This window comes from Chiloscyllium plagiosum, chromosome 19, assembly GCF_004010195.1.
Source record: "Chiloscyllium plagiosum isolate BGI_BamShark_2017 chromosome 19, ASM401019v2, whole genome shotgun sequence".
In the NCBI taxonomy this organism is placed as follows: Eukaryota; Metazoa; Chordata; class Chondrichthyes; order Orectolobiformes; family Hemiscylliidae; genus Chiloscyllium; species Chiloscyllium plagiosum.
In genome coordinates, this window is record NC_057728.1 from 30,770,775 (window position 1) to 30,791,858 (window position 21,084).

General features: G+C 40.9%; 1 protein-coding gene across 19 annotated transcripts in view; it reads right to left on the reverse strand.

Annotated features, from left to right (window-relative positions):
- kcnq1.2 (potassium voltage-gated channel, KQT-like subfamily, member 1.2) overlaps positions 1–21,084 on the reverse strand; it is a 590,999-nt gene that overhangs the window by 477,049 nt on the left and 92,866 nt on the right. For all 19 annotated transcript variants that reach the window (XR_006314489.1, XR_006314490.1, XR_006314492.1 and 16 more), the window contains one exon: positions 8,976–9,138. Coding sequence is in view for 14 of the 19 variants with exons in the window: in XM_043709475.1 (XP_043565410.1) it covers positions 8,976–9,138 (163 nt within the window). In the remaining 5 variants the exon portion in view is untranslated. The remainder of the gene's footprint in view (positions 1–8,975; positions 9,139–21,084) is intronic.

Sequence of the window (21,084 nt, forward strand, 5' to 3'; positions counted from 1 at the left end):
TTGCAACATTTAAGAGGCATTTGGATGGGTAGATGAATAGGAAGGGTTTGGAGGGATATGGGCCGGGTGCTGGCAGGTGGGACTAGATTGGGTTGGGATGTCTGGTCTGCATGGACAGGTTGAACCGAAGGGTCTGTTTCCATGTTGTACATCTCTATGACTCTATAAATGCCACCAGCAATCCCTCTACCACATCATCTGGAATTAACAGAGGATTAGCAAACAAAAGTGAATGCTCTTTCTGATGCTAGCTCCACAAGTATTCAGAAAAATCTTGCAAAACCAACTTTGACAAACTGGAGTGGCAGACTGGAGAATAGAAAAGTCAACTCACAGGCCAGTTCCTTGTTTCTCAACTCTTAAATGGCCAATGTCTTTGGAGTGGGTAAATAAAATGCTTAAAGACCTTATGGTGCTCACTTTCCATGACGGCAACATTAACAGGGAAAAGCTCCTCCCAGCCAATCATTCAGAATGACAACAGTTTGCCTACCAAACAACATCACACTGAGTCCAAGCTTTAATGATGAGGTAAAGCGATAGTGATGAAAAGAACAGGAAGCAAATCCTATATTTCAAAACCCAATAAGTCTTGGGATATATTGCCTTGTTGTCATATCTGAGCATCAACAATCAGCCTGGTGAATCATGACAACCCATGGCAGAATCAAAAGCTTGAGCAGATGTGATCTTCAGTTTCATTATCAGACACTCAGGTGTCATATTAGGAATTGGCAAACATCTGCAATCTGATGGGAGATGACTTGCTTCCACTGGAATAAGTGGCCATGTTTTATCAGTGACCATCAATGTCCCTATTGCCCTTAATCCTTTTGTCTCTGTACCTCCAGATGGAGACATCTGCCATATGCCCCAGTCAAAATGCTCTAAAATTGAAGACAAATAACAAAAACTAACACGCATAAATGGCTGTTAATTGTGTCATTTTTTTTCCCTATGGAAGTCTAGTTCTGGACAGAACCAATGAGTATTTGGGTCTCAAGCTGGTCTTTCACAAGTGCAGGGTGCCATTGACTACACGTGATGATCAGGGAACTCCGATCACCCAGAAATATGTGAAACATTTTCCATTTCATTAATGGAGCTGATGAGCAACTAAAAAAAAAAAAGTCCTTATGCAGTTGTGCAAGATTGAAAAGCCAATTGGGATGATGGTTGTGGTGTGTTGCACGCTACACAAAATAGTACAGCAACAAGGTTTAAGCCCGTAGAGGCACTGATTGCCTTTGGAGCAATCCAAGAGGAAGATAGGATTGAAGACAGTGCAACACTTGTAATGCACACTGCCACCAGGACATCAAGGATATAGCCGAATTATTCTAAAGTTCACTTGCTTCCACCAGAGGATCCAACTAACAACCATTAGTTCAATCACCATCCTCCAATCCAACTGACAACGGCACAAACCTAAAGCAAACAACCAGTTACTTTTTTTCACATCCTCCTATTGCTCCGGTCAATTCAAATTTTCCTATTCATCATTAAATAAATTAATATGCCACGTGTCAATCAAAAAGCACTAGCAAGTAAGCTCGGAAAAAAGAAAAACTAGGCACTTCAAGGAAAGAACATAAATCTAAGATTGCAATGGTTAAGATATGCATGCACACATACTGATGCAACTGCAAACCAATACTTAGGTTTGTTCCATGGTGTAACCCCTGTGCCTTCAGTAAGATGATACTCTACTTCGAGCTCTGCTCTGATTGTTGAAACACTCGCAGCCAGCATGTTATAGTTTTGGAGATAACAGGATCCACCAATATTGATTGAAGGCAATAGATAAGCGAAAGCACTTTAAGTGGAGTACCCTCATCCATGTTTGCTCTTTCTGTACCCCACTACTTTCATTATCCTTGACTGCAGTGCATGTGAATGAGGCACTGCATGGCTGGAGTCAAATTATTTGTTAAACAGTTAAACTGGCATTTAATTCCCTCTATTCCCTTCTTAGCCTAAAATAATCCAGGATTCAATGTCCCTCCTGACACTCCACCCTCTCATCCTCAAGGTGACTTGGATCATTAACTTGGAAGACAAATGATCTGCCCTTGCCCATACAATTCCCACTGTTCCACATCAGAATCCCAATATGACTGGCACTATTACTTCTGCCACTCAATGTCACAAGACAGATGCCCAGATAGGAGCTTTCTGCAACAAGGACCACTCCCTGAACACCCATCTCCATTTGGCTCTCATTTGCCAGCCATTGCCCCACACAATGAGACAGGACAGACAATGCTGCAATTACCACCTGTTTAACCCTGAGTAGATAGTGCCCTACTCCTGGATGGACTGTGCCCTACCCTTGCCCCATTGAACCTCCCTTCCATTTGTCACATTGGTTGTGGTCGAGGGGGAGTGTGGAATCATTCTCCTTCCCTTTGCCACTTTGTTGGTAGTAGATTTTGGACCATTTCCCCAAAAGGCTAGATGACTAGATCAATCAATACTGGGTCTCAAGAGCTATGAGCCCAAGATAGATTATGCATAGCTTATCTTCATTTATCCATGATCTAAATAAATGATGGACTCAGAGGTTGAATTACTAAAATCACAGCCTTATGTTGATATAAGGAAAATAGGTTACTCATCTGTTCATTTTACAAATAGTTCTCTTTATTGGACATCTGAAAAGAAAAAAGTATCAAGCTATTGTCAGCGTAAACCTAAGAATTAAGATACTGTATTAAGACATAAAAATGGCACATTTGGAAAGCATTTCTGAAATATCAGAACAGATGTAATTAGCTGTTTTATAGCTTTTTTTCCAGTTTTTACACTTTTCATTAAACAGTTACCTATGTGAACATGTCAAGCTTTGTACTGGTTTACTAGTGTACAACACTGGCAGTGCAATTCTAGGTTTTACAGTACATTGAGAAAATTATCGTTCATAATGGAAAAACCGCTTGGAAAAGGATGACCCCCATGTCGCTCAGGATAAACAATGTCGTCCTGAGGACAACTGCATGAAACTAAGAAAGAATCAACAAATATTTATTTGCACTAGCCTTAATAGATTAAGAATATATAATTTATGATAGAATGCAGGTTCTACAAACGAAACGGAAAAAGTCAAGAATAGATTCACTATGAGGTAACACCTGATTTGAGAAACAAAGTTAATTGTTTTGAAATTTGGCAAAGACAATGACATTTTGATTCCCAAACTCAAAGCCTAATTTAAAATGTAAAGCAATATTGTTTGAGAGCAACATTTATACAGGCCTGTGAAGGAAATCAGTTTGTCTGATTAGGCAAACAGCGCCACAGTGAGGTCTGATTCACAAATGACATCACCAGAGATAATACACTATGGAATACAAATAAATGTGTAACAAACGTAAAAGAAACACAATGTGGAAACCAAGTGATTTTCAGTGAGTGGTGATTTTGGGTAGGAATTAAATTAGAGTGACCACGCCTGAAAAAGACAAAAAGAAGTTGGGATAAATAAAATTTCGAAAAAAGTGTTTTAAACTTCAGCTGGCATATATTTATGATCTGTTCAGGATGGTTGTAGATCCTTTCTTGTAATATTTTAAAATCCACTTACATAAGCATGTAATATAGTTATAATTGTCATTTAAATAGCGGCAGTCAGAGAGGCAGCCAGGGAAAATAGAATGAAGATGTTATCAACATCCACATAGCTCTACTTAAAACACAGCAGAGTGAGACCTAAAGGGAACTGCCAATGTTTTAGTGTATTTTAAAATTCATAGTTTTGATATGCTATGCATGTCCATATTGCTCTATATTTGCTGCCCAAAACTGCCACAGAATTCAAAAGGAAATTCAGAGTTTTCCTTTCCTTCCGAGATGGGAATTGTCATTGTCACATTAGGTTTTGCACCTTTTTGGTTAAGGTGAACGAAATACATTAGTGAAAAGCCAATACTTCAATCGCAGTTAGGTATAAAATTCAAAAGATAGGTGCTGAAACATTTGAAGAATACTTCTTTATTTCAAAATAGCGATAGAGATGAAATAATTTGGCAAACTTCCACCTAATTATATGCAAATAACTGCATATATTCAAGTTGTAATCATCATTTATAGCAGGAAGTAGGAATGCACTACTTTCTTCTGGTTACCACAAAAGGTAAATTATCTCTCACACACACACACACTTTCACTGCCTCAATCCTTCAATTAAAAATGCAATTGTGGAACACAAAACCAATTTAGAAGTAACTTGGATTCATAGGTTTGTCATCAGTAGCATTTTAGTACTAAAACTGTGCAGGATGCTGTTAAATGTATTCATTTCACATGTTAAAATTCACAAATCTTTTGCAATTTTTCAGGTCCTAAATTAGATGTAATGATCAATTCCATATTCACTCAAACAAAGTGAAAAGTGCAACAGAATATCCCTGGTCCTACAAAAGCATGACAAAGGAAGCACTAGGACGGTGATGGAGTGGACAGGTGTCAGGTCAATGTCCTACTATGAACTTGCCAAAGACAGAGGTGACAACAGTGGGTCTACCAGCACAGTTGCAGAGCGATCTGCATTATTATGAGCCAGTTATGGAGATTGGGTCTCCTTACTGAGGTGGTAACTTGCAGCTGTCAGACAAGGAGGTCTATGAGGCCTCTTTAGCTTCCTCCCCCAACCACCTCCTCCACCAATCCCTACTGGAGCCTCATGGATCAGAAGGCCACAGCTGTGATCACATGCTGCCCATACTGCAGTGACAGAGCCCACCTCTTCCATCTAAAGGCAGCACAGTAGCTCAGTGGTTAGCACTGATACCTCAGCGCCAGGGACTAGGGTTCGATTCCAGCCTCGGGTGACTGTCTGTGTGGAATTTACACATTCTCCCAGTGTTAGGTTTCCTCTGGGAGCTCTGGTTTTCTCCCACAATCCAAACATGTGCAGGTGTGGTGAATTGGCCGTGCTAAATTGTCCATAGTGTTCAGGAATGTGTAGGTTAGGTGCATTAGTCAGGGGTAAATGTAGAGTAATAGGGTAGGGGAATGGGTCTGGGTGGGTTACTCTTTGAAGGGTCAGTGTGAACTTGTTGGGCCAAATGGCCTGTTTCCAACTGTAGGGATTCTCTCAAACCCACTGGCTGCACTTGGATGACTTTGGATGCAGTAGTAGCTAATTAGGATGTTGCATCTCACATTATTATATTGACAGGCACACTGCTGGCAAGTATTGGGTTAACATTTAAAAATGACCCTGGCTTGTAATTATTTTTAAAGAGCAAAAATTCTACCCCTCATCTTTGGCAAATATATAATGTGAAAAATATTGAAACTGCATTGCAGCATCAAGGGTGACAGGCTATACTACTGCCTATTGTTAATACATTATATGCTTTTTAACCAAGAGGCTTAGACAAGATGCTCAACACAGCCTTGGCAACAAAGAATGGCAAAAACTAATGATTGAAAAAAACTTTCCAATAGCTATTCATCATGGTGTCTTTCTATGGGCATTAGACTTTGACAAGTTCAATAGTAATGAGTTGTACACATGACCTGCAATTACTGGTGGCAAATAATGAGTTCCATCTGCTCCCATGAATCATTTGGCAATAGTTCATACTTACACATACAATCTGGTTCAATTTTTTGAAGATCTTTTTAAAATCTATAGTTTTGCCCCATCATTAATTACAAGTTCAGTTAAGAACATTACGAATCAAATAGCTAATTTCTTTGAGTTTGATAATGAGTGTATTCATGCAAAATTACTCAATTATGATTGATTGTACCCTAGAGATCTATTCCTTGACAAAAGTCCAAATTAATACAAGTTGAGAGATATCTTAAAATAACCAACTCCTTTTGTTATCTTGTTGTTAATGCTACCTTCATGTTGGACTATTTATTATGTTTTCTTTGTTCTTAGGAAAACTATTTTATCTGACTCATTTTAACCTAATGAAGTTATAACATAGCTTGTTTGCTAAATACCAAAAGCATAGATAAGGAGCTTAGCAATTACTCAACCAATAGATCACAGTTACACTCTAACCTTTTCACATCTAGTTGGGAACGTGTGGACAATTAGAACAACAAATGAGGAGGTGGTCCCTCAAACATGCCCATCCTGAACAGTAGCACAGTCCAGTAAGAAGCTGAAATGTAGCCATATGTGTCAAGTGTCTCATCCTACTCAAAACCTTTGCAAGATGTTGTTTTATATTATAGATCCAAGTTGACTCCATTTGAAGTGAAAACAGTTTTTTGTGCTCACGGATACAGCAAACACTTAGAACATTACAGCGCAGTACAGGCCCTTCGACCCACGATGTTGCGCCGACCTGTCATACCAACTTGAAGCCCATCTAACCTACACTATTCCATGTGCGTCCATATGCTTGTCCAATGACAACTTAAATGTAGTTGGTTAATCTACTACCTTTGCAGGCAAAGCATTCCATACCCTTACTACTTTGAGTAAAGAAACTACCTCAGACATCTGTCCTATATCTATCACCTTTCAATTTAAAGCTATGCCTCCTCGTGCTCGCCGTCACCATTCTTGGAAAAAGGCTCTCCCTGTCCATCCTATCTAACCCTCTGATTATCTTATATGTCTCTATTAAGTCATCTCTCAACCTTCTTCTCTCCAACGAAAACAGCCTCAAGTCCCTCAGCCTCCCCTCCGTACCAGGCAACATCCTAGTAAGTCTCCTCTGCACCCTTTCCAAAGCTTCCACATTCTTCTTGTAATGCGGTGACCAGAACTGTACACAATACTCCAAGTGCGGCTGCACCAGAGTTTTGTACAACTGTAGCATAACCTCATGGTTCCGGAACTTGATCCCTCTGTTAATAAAAGCTAAAACACTGTATGCCTTCTTAACAACCCTGTCAACCTGGGTGGCAACTTTCAAGGATCTGTGTACCTGGACACAGAGATCTCTCTGCCCATCTACACTACCAAGAATCTTACCATTAGTCCAGTACTTTGCATTCTGGTTACTCCGACCAAAGTGAATCACCTCACACTTGTCTGCATTAAACTCAATTTGCCACCTCTCAGCCCAGCTCTGCAGGCTATGTCTCTCTGTAACCTACTACATCCTTTGTCACTATCCACAACTCCACCGACCTTAGTGTCGTCTGCAAACTTACTAACCCACCCTTCTACGCCCTCATCCAGGTCGTTTATAAAAATGATGAACAGCAGTGGACCCAACACCGACCCTTGCGGTACACCACTGGTAACTGGACTCCAGGATGAACATTTCCCACCAACCACCATCCTCTGTCTTCTTTCAGCAAGCCAATTACTGATCCAAACTGCTATATCTCCCACAATCCCATTGCTCCGCATTTTGTACAATAGCCTACTTTGGAGAACCTTATTGAACATCTTGCTGAAATCCATATATACCACATCAACCGGTTTACTCTCATCTACCAGTTTGGTCACCTTCTCAAAGAACTCAAAGGTTTTTGAGGCACAACCTACCCTTCTAAGTGAAGTCGTCCAACTATGTTGCCAAAGACTTCAAGTGAATGGTATTTTAGCTGAACTATTTCATTGCAGAATAGCCACATAGCAAATTGACTTGCTTATTTATTCATTTGTTCATTGGATGAGGCTGTCAATAGCTAGGCCAGCATTTATTTCCCATCCCAAATTGCCAAGAGGGCAGTTAGGATCTAGAGCCACATGTCAACCAGACCAAGTAACAGCTTTTCAAACTAAAAGGACATTTGGATTTCAAAGTTGAATACATTTTTCATTGGTGAAACTCATCAGTTGGCCATGCTGCACCCAAAGGCGACCTATTAAAGGCTCTCCTAGTCAAATAGAGAGGGTCTGCATCATAGCACCAACTTTCCTGCCCAATTATTACCATTAACCGCTGAAAACTTGAAAGCACAGTGGTATTTTGCAAAACTAAATTCCATCTTAAAAATGTAACATCAGACGGATTTCACTTTGTTCACATGCGCATCATTATTTGCTGAGTTTAGTTTAGTCAGACAGCAAATGTAACTGGCTTGTCTTGTCTTTATAAAGCATGCTTTGTCATTAGGGACTTATTTTTATCATGGAAGCAACAATGTAGTGTTTTTCCATTCACACTTTATTGAAGGCTCACATTAGTGCCCAATTTTCACAGACCACTCTTTGGGATATGATTAAATTGGTGGCCCCTCCCTTCCATTAATTTTCAAGGACATTGTTCAACAGCAATCTCACCAAGGCTGTAGTTGAACTCAAAGCCCTATAAAGAGAATGCCAGCCAACACCCCAAGGTGGACACATTTTCCAACAGTCGTGACATTGACCTTTAGGTCCCTAGTTACTTTATAACAAGGAGGACACTAGGCACTTGTCACGGTCCTCTTCCATGTCCCCCCCGCCTCACCCTTTGTCCTCCGCTGAATCCTTCTTCCGATCTTCTATCACCCTAACTGTGCCATCTGTCCTCTCCCAGATATATTTCTTCCAAACCTCCATACCCCATATCCCATCTGACAGCTTCCCTCACTGCTGACTCTCCCTTGCCAGCACCAAGCCTCTATTCTGGAGATCTTGATCCTGCTCCACTCTCTTGTGCCAGAGTGCAACAATCGATCATGTAGACAATTGTACAAACCTAGGGCAGATGAAATAGTTACACCTTTGAACAATCTTGTGATTCTTATGCAACACCAACTATATTTGAAGGTAGGACTTTATTGAAAACTGTTTCAGGTTAATTAGTATTCATGTCATACAAATGAGTATGACCTGGAGGCCAGCACAACATGTAACATATGACAAACACTCCACTGACATAACTACAGTGTCTCAACATGCTGTCAAATAAAGTGCTCATCTTCTACAAGTGAACTTGACATTAAATCCAGTTTGCGTTATGACAACATGTCATTGGCATCACTACTATTGGACGGGCAAGATGACTTAACATGATGCTATTTCAATATCCAATATCTTACATAAGATACAAAAAAAAAAGTACCTGTGGGTTCATCAATAAAATAATTGACTTCTTTCTTCTCATCTTTTTCATCAATATGGTCATAAGTTATCTGTGGTACTGATAATGCATTTTCTCCAGTATTCATCATGAAAGCGGTCTCATTATCACGTCCCACTTTGCATTTTCTTTTATATTTCTTCACCTATAGTTCAAAGAGAAGAAAGAAAGGAAAACAATGAATATAATTCTACTTAAAGGAACATGTACTAACAAAATGAGTACTGCAATTTGAAATATGTTTATGACAGGGAGCATCTGTATTCTAAAATGTTAGTATTTTATTGTCAGCACTAAATGCTGATTCAGTGCATTTTTGGAGAAGGCATGGTGAGGACACGTTGAAGTTTTTAAACTTTAGAAGAGCTTCATGTAATTTGTTTCCAATCAAGAACATGATCGAACACGGCAATCAATGTGATCCTAGCACACTCAACTTTAAACTGTCCAACATAAATAATTCGAATAAAATGAGTCCTCACCTAGATCAGACAGCATGGTGGCATGTTACAAAAAACTTCTCTGTGGCTTTTTGTGCTATCCTGTCTTTACAGAATTGCAGAATTGTTACAGTGCAAAAGAACATCAATCGGCCCACGAGGATTCCACCAGCTGAGCCTTTTGGCTTAGTGACAATCACGTGCCTTTTTCCCATTACTCTGCGCATTGTTTCTACTTAGATGAACTATCCAAAATCCTCTTGAACACCTCAATTGAATCTGTACCCACTGTACTCCTAGTCAGTGCATTTCAGACAATAATTAAACAATGTGTGAAAAAAATTATTTCCAAATTGACATTTGCTTCTTTTGCAAAACACTTAATCTGTGTGCCTGATTTTCAATCCTTTTACAAGCAGGGCCAGTTTTTCACTATCTACTCTGCCCAGACCCTTAAGTAATTTTGAAAATTATTAGTTTTCATCTTAGCCTTCCTCTCTCCAAGGAAAACAGTTCTAACTTCTCCAATATATCCTTATGGGGAGGCATTGATGCAGTGGTAATGTCACTGGATTAGTAATCCAGAGACCCAGGTAATGCTCTGTGGTGTCTGAGTTTGAATCCCACCATAGATGATGATGGAATTTGAGACCAAAAACAAATCTTGAATTAAAAGTCTGATGATGACCTTGAAACCATCTGATTCACTAATGTCCTTTAGGAAAGGAAATCTGCTGTCCTTACCTAGTCTAGCTATCAGAGATTCCAGAATCACAGAAAAGTGATTTACTCTTAATTCTAGTGAAACATTCAATTGTATCTAACCACTAGCATGTTTCAAAAATAAAGAAACTCCTCAAACCACCTGTACTACCTTTGCACCAGAAACAACAATGGCAATCTCAGCCCTGGCAACCCTGAAATGTCCTCAGTCCACGAAAAACAACAGCCTGACATAGACATTCTTGATAGAATTATACCTTACTGAAAGCCTGATTGACAACACCATTAAACTCAGAGCAGCGGAAGTGACAGCACAATTGTATACACAGTCAGGAGGGAGCTGCTCCGGGAGTCTTCAAAGTTGACACTCGACTTCATAATGTCTCATGGAAGAAGGTCAAACATGCGCAAGGAAACCTCCTGCAGATTACCACATACCATATAACCATGCAAGAGCCTCCCCCTTATCCTCTGTTGATGTATCAGGCTGTGTGCATTTCTTGTCGCCCTGCTATAGGGAGGATTTTATTCAATTGGAGAGTGAGCAGAAAAGATTAACAAGGATGTTGCTGTGACTAGAGGGTTTGAGATATCGGGAGAGGCTGGATAGGCTAGGGCTTTTTTCACTAGAGCATAGGAGGTTGAGGGGTGACATTTTAGCAGTTTTTAAAGTCATAAGGGGAAAGATAACATGAATAGCAAAGGTCTTTTCCCAAAGGTGGGGGAATTCAAAACTAAGGGCATATTTTTAAGGAGCTGAGGGGCAATGTTTTCACACAGAGGGTGGGTCAGCTGTGGAATGAACTGCAGAGGAACTGGTGGATGTAGGTACAGTTACAACATTTAAAAAAACATTTGAATAAGTATAATGAATAGCAAAAGGTTTGTAGTGATATGGGCCAAATGCAGGCAAATGGCACTAGTTTAGTTTGGGAAACTTGGTTGGCATGGATGAGTTATAGAGTCAGAGATGTACAACATGGAAACAGACCATTCGGTCCAACCCGTCCATGCCAACCAGATATCCCAACACAATCTAGTCCCACCTGCCAGCATCCAGCCCATATTCCTCCAAACCCTTCCCATTCATATACCCATCCAAATGCCTCTTAAATGTTGCAATTGTACCAGCCTCCACCACTTCTTCTGGCAGCTCATTCCATACACGTTCCACCCTCTGCGTGAAAAGGTTGTCCCTGAGGTCTCTTTTATATCTTTACCCTCTCACCCTAAACATATGCCCTCTTCCCTGGGGTCAGGGAGTCCAGAACTAAAGACTTTGCCTATTTATCCTATCCATGCCCCTCATAATTTTGTAAACCTCTATAAGGTCACCCCTCAGCCTCCGACGCTCCAGGGAAAACAGCCCCAGCCTGTTCAGCTTCTCCCGATAGCTCAAATCCTCCAACCCTGGCAACATTCTCTTTGTTCAGCAACACTCCCTAGGACCTTACCATTAAGTGTATAAGTCTTGCATCCCAAAATGCAGCACCTCGCATTTATCTGAATTAAACTCCATCTGCCACTTCACAGCCCATTGGCCCATCTGGTCAAGATCCCGTTGTAATCTGAGATAACCCTCTTCACTGTCCACTACACCTCCAATTTTGGTATCATCTGCAAACTTACTAACTGTACCTCTTATGCTCGCATCCAAATCATTTATGTAAATGACAAAAAGTAGAGGACCCAGCACCGATCCTTGTGGCACTCCACTGGTCACAGGCCTCCAGTCTGAAAAACAACGCTCCACCACCACCACCTTCTGTCTTCTACCTTTGAGCCAGTTCTGTATCCAAATGGTTAGTTCTCCCTGCATTCTGTGAGATCTAACCTTGCTAATTAGTCTCCCATGGGGAACCTTGTCGAACGCCTTACTGAAGTCCATGTAGATCACATCTACCGCTCTGCCCTCATCAATCCTCTTTGTTACTTCCTCAAAAAAATGCAATCAAGCTTGTGAGACATGATTTCCCATGCACAAAACCATGTTGACTACACCTAAGCAGTCCTTGCCTTTCCAAATACATGTACATCCTGTCCCTCAGGATTCCCTCCAACAACTTGCCCACCACCGATGTCAGGCTCACTGGTCTATAGTTCCCTTACCACCCTTCTTAAACAGCAGCATCACATTAGCCAGCCTCCAGTCTTCCGGCACCTCACTTGTGACTATCGCTGATGCAAATATCTCAGCAAGAGGCCCAGCAATCACTTCTCTAGCTTCCCACAGAGTTCTCGGGTACACCTGATCAGGTCCTGGCGATTTATCCACTTTTACCCATTTCAAGATATCCAGCACGTCCTCCTCTGTAATATGGACATTTTGCAAGGTGTCACCATCTATTTCCCTAGTCTATATCTTCCATATCCTTTTCCACAGTAAACACTGATGCAAAATACTCACTTAGTATCTTCCCCCATTTTCTGCGGCTCCACGCAAAGGCCGCTTTGCTGATCTTTGAGATGCCCTATTCTCTCCCTAGTTATCCTTTCATCCTTAATGTATTTTTAAAAACTCTTTGGATTCTCCTTAGTTCTATTTGCCAAAGCTATCTCATGCCCCCTTTTTACCCTCCTGATTTCCCTCTTAAGTATATTCCCACTGCCTTTATACTCTAAGGGTTTACTCGATCTATCCTGTCTATACCATACGTATGCTTCCTTCTTTTTCTTAACCAAACCCTCAATTTCTTTAGTCAACCAGCATTCCCTATACCTACCAGCCTTTCCTTTCACCCTGACAGGAATATACTTTCTCTTGGACCAAAGAGTGTGCTTCCATGCTTTAAGGCTCTATTTGGAGGAAGTATAGAAGGTAGCAAGTATGCAGAAACATACTTTGGGTATGACATTGAATGTCTGTCATGAAGAGTGGGTCAGTAGTGTCACTACTGATCAAGCTGGTTGAGTCTTAAAGGATATTGCTGCTATCCTGAGTCTGTGGCAGATATTGAAGGAAACAAAGGGAGGAAAAAAAATTATTGGCCTCATCCTCACTAATTGGTTTGTCACAGGTGCATCTGTCCATGACAGTAAGAGTGACCCTCACACAGTCCTAATCAAAGACAAGTCAAAAGATAAAGTCCCAACTTTTCTATTAACACACCTTCCATACTCAGTTAATGGAATAGATTTCAAATAGATATAACAACTCAACACTGGGCATCTTTGACACACTGTGGACCATCTGTTGCAGAATTCCACTTCAGTACAATCTACAACCTCATGACATGGTATATTCCTATTCTACCTTTACTATCAAGTGAGGGGATCATTCCTGCCCCAGCGTAGCATACAGGAGGACATGCCAGGAGTATCACCATGAATATATCAACATTAATATCAACCTAGTGAAAGTACAATACAGGATGCTTGCATGCAAAAACGGCAAAGCAGCAAGTGATAGACTGAGCAAAAATCAAGTCCTGATAATGGAGGACAATTAAACAACATACTAAAGGTAGAGCTCCAGAAATATCACCATCCTCAATGGTGGAGGAATCAAACACATCAGTACAAAAAAATTAGGCTGAAGTATTTGCAACAATCTTCAGCCAGAAATGCCAAATGGATGTTCCACCTTGGTTTCCTGCAGAACTCCCCAGGATCACAGATGCCAGTCTTCAGCCAATTAGATTATCCTCATGAGACATCATAAAATAAAATGTAACAAGATTTTGGGTGACACTGTGGCACAGTGGTTAGCACTGCTGCCTCACAGCACCAGAGACCCGGGTTCAATTCCCACCTTTGGCAACTCTCTGTATGGAGTTTGCACATTCTCCCTGTGTTTTCTCCGGGTGTTCTGGTTTTCTCCCACAATCCAAAAATGTGCAGGCTAGATGAATTGACCAGGCTAAATTGCCCATAGTGTTAGGTGAAGGGGTAAATGTAGGGGAATGGGCATGGGTGGATTGTGCTTTGGCGGGTAGGTGTGGACTTGTTGGGTCGAAGGGCCTGGTTCCACACTAAGTAATCTAATCTAAGACATGGACAATATCCTTGCTTGGGCTGAAAAAATGACAAGTAATATTCACATTATACAAATACCAGGCAATGACCATTGCCAAAGAGAGACAAACCAACCACCACTTCTTGACATTCAATGGTGTTATCTGCTACCATCATCTTTGGGGTTACCATTGACTAGACTGGACTTGCTACATAAACACAACGGCTACAAGAAGCAGATCAGAGGATAGGAATACTGCAGCAAGTAACTCATCTTCTGACTCCCCAAATGACTTCCCACTTCTGTCTACTATCTACAAGGCACAAGTCAGGAGTGTGATGAAATACACTATGTGCCTGGATAGGTGAAATTCCAACAATACTCAAGAAGCTTGGTATGTTCAAGGACAAAGCAGCCCACTTGTTGATATCAAATACACAAGCATCCACTCTCTCCATCACCAAATCTCAGCAATAGCACTGTGTACAAGATGCACTGCAGAAATTCACCAACAATCCTTAAACAGCATCTTCCAAGTCCTCAACTACTTCCACCAAGAAGGACAGGGCAGCAGATACATGGGAACACGATCACTTGCATGCGGCCCTCCAAGCCACTCACCATCCTAACTTGGAAATATATCACTGTACTTCAGTGTTGTCGAGTCATGTTTCTGGAAATTCTTAACAGTATTGTGGGTCAATCCACAGAAGGTAGACTGCAGCAGTTCAAGAGGGCAGCTCATTACCAACTTATAAAGGACAACTAGGGACAGGCAATAAATGCTGACCAGCCAGCTACACCCACATCCCTCAAAACGAATAAGAAAATGAGCTGAAGGTACTTTGATATTGCAAAGACTAAAGGCTGTAACAATATGCCAGCAATAGAATTGAAATCTTGTGCTCTAGAACTTACCACATCCAAGCTGCTCTACATTGGCAATTACCCAACATAGAAAATTGGATTGTACAAAAAATTAGAAGCAAGAAAGAAGTTGCTTGATCTACTGCTTTTCATCATTGATACAAGTGATTTGGATGTGATACAGGAGGTACAGTTGCTAAGTTTTCAGATGACACCAAAATTGGTGATGTAGTGGACAGTGAAGAAGATTATTTCAGATTACAATGCAGCAGTTCAAGAGGGCAGCTCATTACCAACTTATATCAGATGGGTCAATGGGCCAAGGAGTGGCAGATGAAGTTTAATTTAGATAAATGTGAGATGTCGCATTTTGGTAAGGCAAACCAGGGCAGAATGTATACAGTTAATGGGAATGACGTGGGGAGTGTTGCGAACAAAGACTTACGGGTACAGGTGCATAATTCTTTGAAGGTGGAGTTGCAAGTAGACAGGGTGAAGAAAATGTTTGGCATATTTCCCTTCACTGAGCATAAGAGGTGGGATGCCATATTGCAGGTGTACAGGACATTGTTGAGACCACTTTTAAACTACTACGTACAAGCCTGGTCACCCTTCTATCAGAAGGATGTTGTAAAACTTGAGAGTGCAGAGAAGATTTACAAGGATGCTGGAGGGTTAAAGTTTTTGTGAAGGGTAGATTATGCCTCACAAACCTTATTGAGTTCTTTGAGGTAGTGACCAAACAGGTGGATGAGGGTAAAGCGGTTGATGTGGTCTGTATGGATTTCAGTAAGGTGTTTGATAAGGTTCCCAATGGTAAGTTATTGCACAAAATATGGAGGCATGGGATTGAGGGTGATTTAATGGTTTGGATCAGAAATTGGCTCGTTCTAAGAAGACAGAGGTGATAGCTGATGGAAAATGTGCTTCCTGGAGTTCAGTTGAGTGGTATACTGCAAGGATCTGTTTTGGGGCCATGCTGTTTGTCATTTTTATAAATGACCTGGATGAAGGTGTAGAAGGATGGGTTAGTAAATTTGCGGATGACACCAAGGTTGGTGGAGCTGTGGATGGTGCCAAAGGATTTTAAATGTTACAGAAGGACATAGATAAGCTGCAGAGCTGGGCTGAGAACTAGCAAATGGAGTTTGATGTGGAAAAGAGTGAGGTGATTCACTTTGGAAGGAGCAACAAGGATAATAAAGAGTACTGGGCTAATGGTAAAATTCTTGGTCGTATGGATGAGCAGAGAGATCTGTGTCCATACGCATAGATCCCTGAAAATTGCCACCCAGGTTGATAGGGTTGTTAAGAAGGCATACGGTGTGTTAGCCTTTATAGGTAGCAGGATTGAGTTTCAGAGCCACAAGGTCATGCTCTGGTGCAGCCGCACTTGGAGTATTACAGTTTTGATCACCGCATTACAAGAAGAATGGAGAAGCTTTGAAAAGGGTTCAGAGGAGATTTGCTAGGATGTTGCCTGGTATGCAGGTCTTATGAGGAAAGGCTGAGGGACTGGAGGCTGTTTTCATCAGAGAGAAGGTGACTGAAAGGTGATTTAATTGAAACATATAAGATAAACAGAGGATGAGATAGAGTGGACAGTGAGAGCCTTTTTTCCTCAGCATGAGGAGACATAGCTTTAAATTGAGGGGTGATAGATAAAGGACAGCTGTCAGAGTAGTTTCTTTATTCAGAGTAGTTGGGGCGTGGAACGCAGTGCCTGCAACAGTAGTAGACCCGCAACTGTAAAGGCGTTTAAATGGTCATTGGATAAACATATGGATGAAAATGGAATAGTGTAGGATAGATCGGCCTCAGGTTGGTTCCACAGGTCGGCGCAATATCAAGGGTTGAAGGGCTGTACTGCACAGTAATGTTCTAAGTTCTACATTCTAAGTTATAGAGAGAGGCTGAATAGGCTGGGGCTTTATTCCCTGGAGATCGCTGACTGAGAGGTGACCTTAGAGGTTTATAAAATCATGAGGGGCATGGATAGGATGAATGCAGGTCTTTTTCCTTGGGTGGGGAGTCCAAAATTAGAGGGCATAGGTCTAAGGTGAAAGGGGAAACATTTAAAAAGGACCTGACAGGTAACTTTTCATTCAGAGGGTAGTGTGCGTATAGAGCAAGAGTAGTTGGTGAGGCATGGATCATAACAACATTTAAAAGATATTTGGATGAGTTGATGAATGGGAAGGGTTTAGAGGAATATGGGCCAAATGATAGCAAATGGAACTAGGTCAGATTGAGGTGTTTGGTCAGCGTGGACGAGTTGGGCCGAAGGATCTGTTTCCGTGCTGTGTGACTGTGACTCTAAACTAAACTCCTCCAATTACAGCCCCAGTCTGTTCTTGAACATCAGCAAATGTTGGGGACTATCATTAACACTTACAAAGTAACACTTGTTTATCAATAACCTACTCACCGACACTCATTTGGGTTGTGCCACAGTCACGCAGCTCAGCATTTCTCAATACAATCTTGGTCACACTTCGAATAAAGGATCAAATTCAAATTGTGAGGAGTGTGTGACTAGCCTTGACATCAATGCTGCATTGAATTGAATGTAGCATCAAATAGCCCTAGCAAAACTGGAATCAAGTGAAAAGTCACCCCTCATTGGAGTCATTTAAGTCATTTGATGGAAGACTCTGGATATTTACTTGATAGAGTTTAATTTATGGGGCAGTGATCTCATTGCAATTTACAGAATACAGAGGAGCCTGGATAGAATGGACATGGAGGAAAAGGTTCCACAAATAGCAAAGACTAGGACCCAAGGGCACAGCCTCAGCATGAAGGGAGACGAGGATGAATTTCTTCAGCGGGCGGGTGGTGAATTTGTGGAAGTTATTGATTCCCTTCCTAATCAAGAACTTACCTATCTCTGTCTTAAAAACACTCAAAGGTTATGGGGGAAAAGTAGGAGAAGGGAATTGAGAAACTGGTCAGTCATGAAGCAGATTTAAATGGGCCAAATGGCATAATTCTGCTCCTTAATGGCCTTAGAGACTATGTAGCACAAAAGAAGATTATTGAGATTGTTGGACCAAACCATCAGTCATTTGAGCTCCAGAACATCTAGGTCCAGCCATCTTCAGCTGCTTCAACAAAGACCTTCACTCCATCATAAGGTCAGAAGTGAGGATGGTTCATTGATGTCTTCACAACATTCAACACCAATTTGAAATTGCTCAGATACTGAAGCAGTCCATCTCCAGTTGCAGCAAGTGACAGGCAATGATCATTTCCAATCAGATGATCAGAAATAATCTAGCCATTACCCCCTTGACAGTCAATGGTTTTACCATCATTAACTTCGGGTTTATCATTGACCAGAAACTGAACTGGACTAGTCATATACTTTTACAGTGGCTACAAAAGCAAGTCAAAGTCTTGAAAATCTGCAACAAGTCATTCACCTCCTGAATCCCCAATGCCCATACACCATCTACATGACACTAGTCAGGAATGTGATGGAATGTTGTCCACTTGTCCAGATGTGTGCCAATCTAGCATTCAAGTAGCTTCACACCATCCAGGACAAAGAAGCTCACTTCATTAGCACCACAACATTCACTCCGTCCACCACTGATGCACAGTAGCAGTATTGTGTGCCATTTACAAGTTGTACTGCACAAACTCCCCAAGGCTCCTTAGACAGCACCTTCAAGATCAAGACCATTACCATCTAGAATACCATCTAGAATACATGGAAACATCACAACACAAGATACTCACCTTCACTTGCCTTCCTTTTGTGTTGCTGGATCAAAATCCTGGAACTCCCGAACTGCAGTATAGACCTACCTACAGCAGATTGATTGTAGCAGCCCAAGTGGATAGCGAACCATGAGCTTGTCAAAGGCAATTTGGTATAGAAAATAAATGCTGACCCACATTCAATAAATGAAAAGTTGCGCTTTTTTTTTTAGAAAGTTAAGTATTTCATCCCTGAAAATATTCTCATAAGACTGTTTTGCGCTTTCACTTTGTTCCTAAAATGTGGCCTTCAGTACACAAAACTGTACACAATATTCCAGCTGAAGTCTAATTAGTGTCCTAAATAAATTTAGCATAGCATCCCTGCAATTGTACTCCGTGTTGCTATTAAAGAGGCCTAGAATACTGTATTCTTTAAATATTCTCTTTCCTTGTCCTGCTACCTTTAATGACTTTTGAACGTATACATCCAGGTCTCCCCGGTCACCTTTTAGAATAGTACCATTTACTTTATACGACTCTTCATGTATTTTGTAACAAAGTTGTATAACCTCGGTTTTATGCACTGAATTGCCCTTGCCCAGTAAAGCAATCTGAGAGATAACAAGTGCTATCTGAGCCAGTCTGATGATGGGCGACCAGATATTCTGAGGATGTTGTCCAGTTGTGTGAATGGAGGTTCCACAGAGTCACCATGTTCCACTATGGTAGATGGGCATGCTGAAACTCCACCTAAAGTGCAGAGAAAATGGCCAGCACAGCCGTAAACTCATCTCGACGGAGGTAAAGGATCCACTTGGCAGGTACCAGCTTGTTTTTACAATTTTAAGATTGAATTTTTAAAATAGTTAAGTTATTTGAGAAGGTAGTAGTAGTCTGGACAGTTGTTTAATTAATTAGATGCAAACACATCTAAATGTGTTCACCAACTGATAGCAAGAACTTGAACTCACCGACTAAGGAGGAAGGACTTAATGACATTATTTGGAGATGCCAGTGTTGGACTGGGGTGTACAAAGTTAAAAATCACAACACCAGGTTATAGTCCAACAGGTTTAATTGGAAGCACACTAACTTTTGGAGTGTCGCTCCTTCATCAGGTGGCAGTGGAGGTCTCAATCCTAACACACAGGCAGCAGCGAAAAGTGGCCAAACAGAGGCTGATAGCTAGGTTCGGTACCCATAGGGAAAGCCTCAACTGGGACCTTGGGTTCATGTCACAGTACAGGTACGTACACACACACACACACACTTACAGACACACACTGCCACACTCACAAACTTAAGACACTCTGCATTCACTACACGCACACATACACTTTCTCACACTCACAACCCTCAACCCAGACAGACAGGCACACACACACACAGACAAAGACCCACATGCACACATATACTTAGTGGGGTGAATTTGTACTTGCAGGGTTACATTGTACTTTGCTCAAAAACTGCATGAATTCATGTAAAACTCCGTTATCTCACTTCTTAGATTAGAATCAATCTAAACATCATGGCATAGACAGAGAACACAGGGGGCTAACACCTTCAACATATTGTCTAGCTATCACCATTGTTAACAGCTAACCTCAGAATGCAACTTTTTAAAAAAAGGTTTTGTGATTTACACATGAACGAAGTGAAAATATCATGGTATTCTAACAGATGAAAGGTTTAACAGACAATCAATTTTTCCAATGTATAATTTCAGTTACATCACACTAAATTTTTGCTATCAATTCTGTGTTAGGAATGAGCCCTCCACTACCACCTGATGAAGGAGCGACACTCCGAAAGCTAGTGTGCTTCCAATTAAACCTGCTGGACTGTAGCCTGGTATTGTAATTTTTAACTTCATTACATTAGTTTTTCTCGAATAGTGAGAATCAGAATTTTTGAATGGGGGAAATATGGTAGACAATGGTAATATCACTGGACTTGTAATACAGAACTCTGAGATAATGTTCTGGGGTCATGGATTCAAATCACACTATGGCAGATGGTGAAATTTGAATTCAGTAAATTTGGAATTAAAGGCTAGCCCTCATGGCAACTGTGTAACCATCACTGATTGTCATAAACAAAAACAAGTGATCTGACCATTAGGGAAGGAAATCTGTCATTCTACATGTAACTCCAAACCCACAGCAATGTGGTTCACTCTTAACCTCTGGTTGCTAGAGCCATTTCACTCAGATCAAGGGGAAATTAGGTAGGGTAATTAATGCATCCCACGGACAAGTAAAATAAAGCTTAAATTAACTTATTTTCTCTTTATAAACAAATTCTAGAACAGATGTCATAAGAGTGAGAAATAGAAATCCATGCTATTAATTTCGAACAAAAAAAAGTGTTAAAATTGATAAGATAATGGTAATGCATC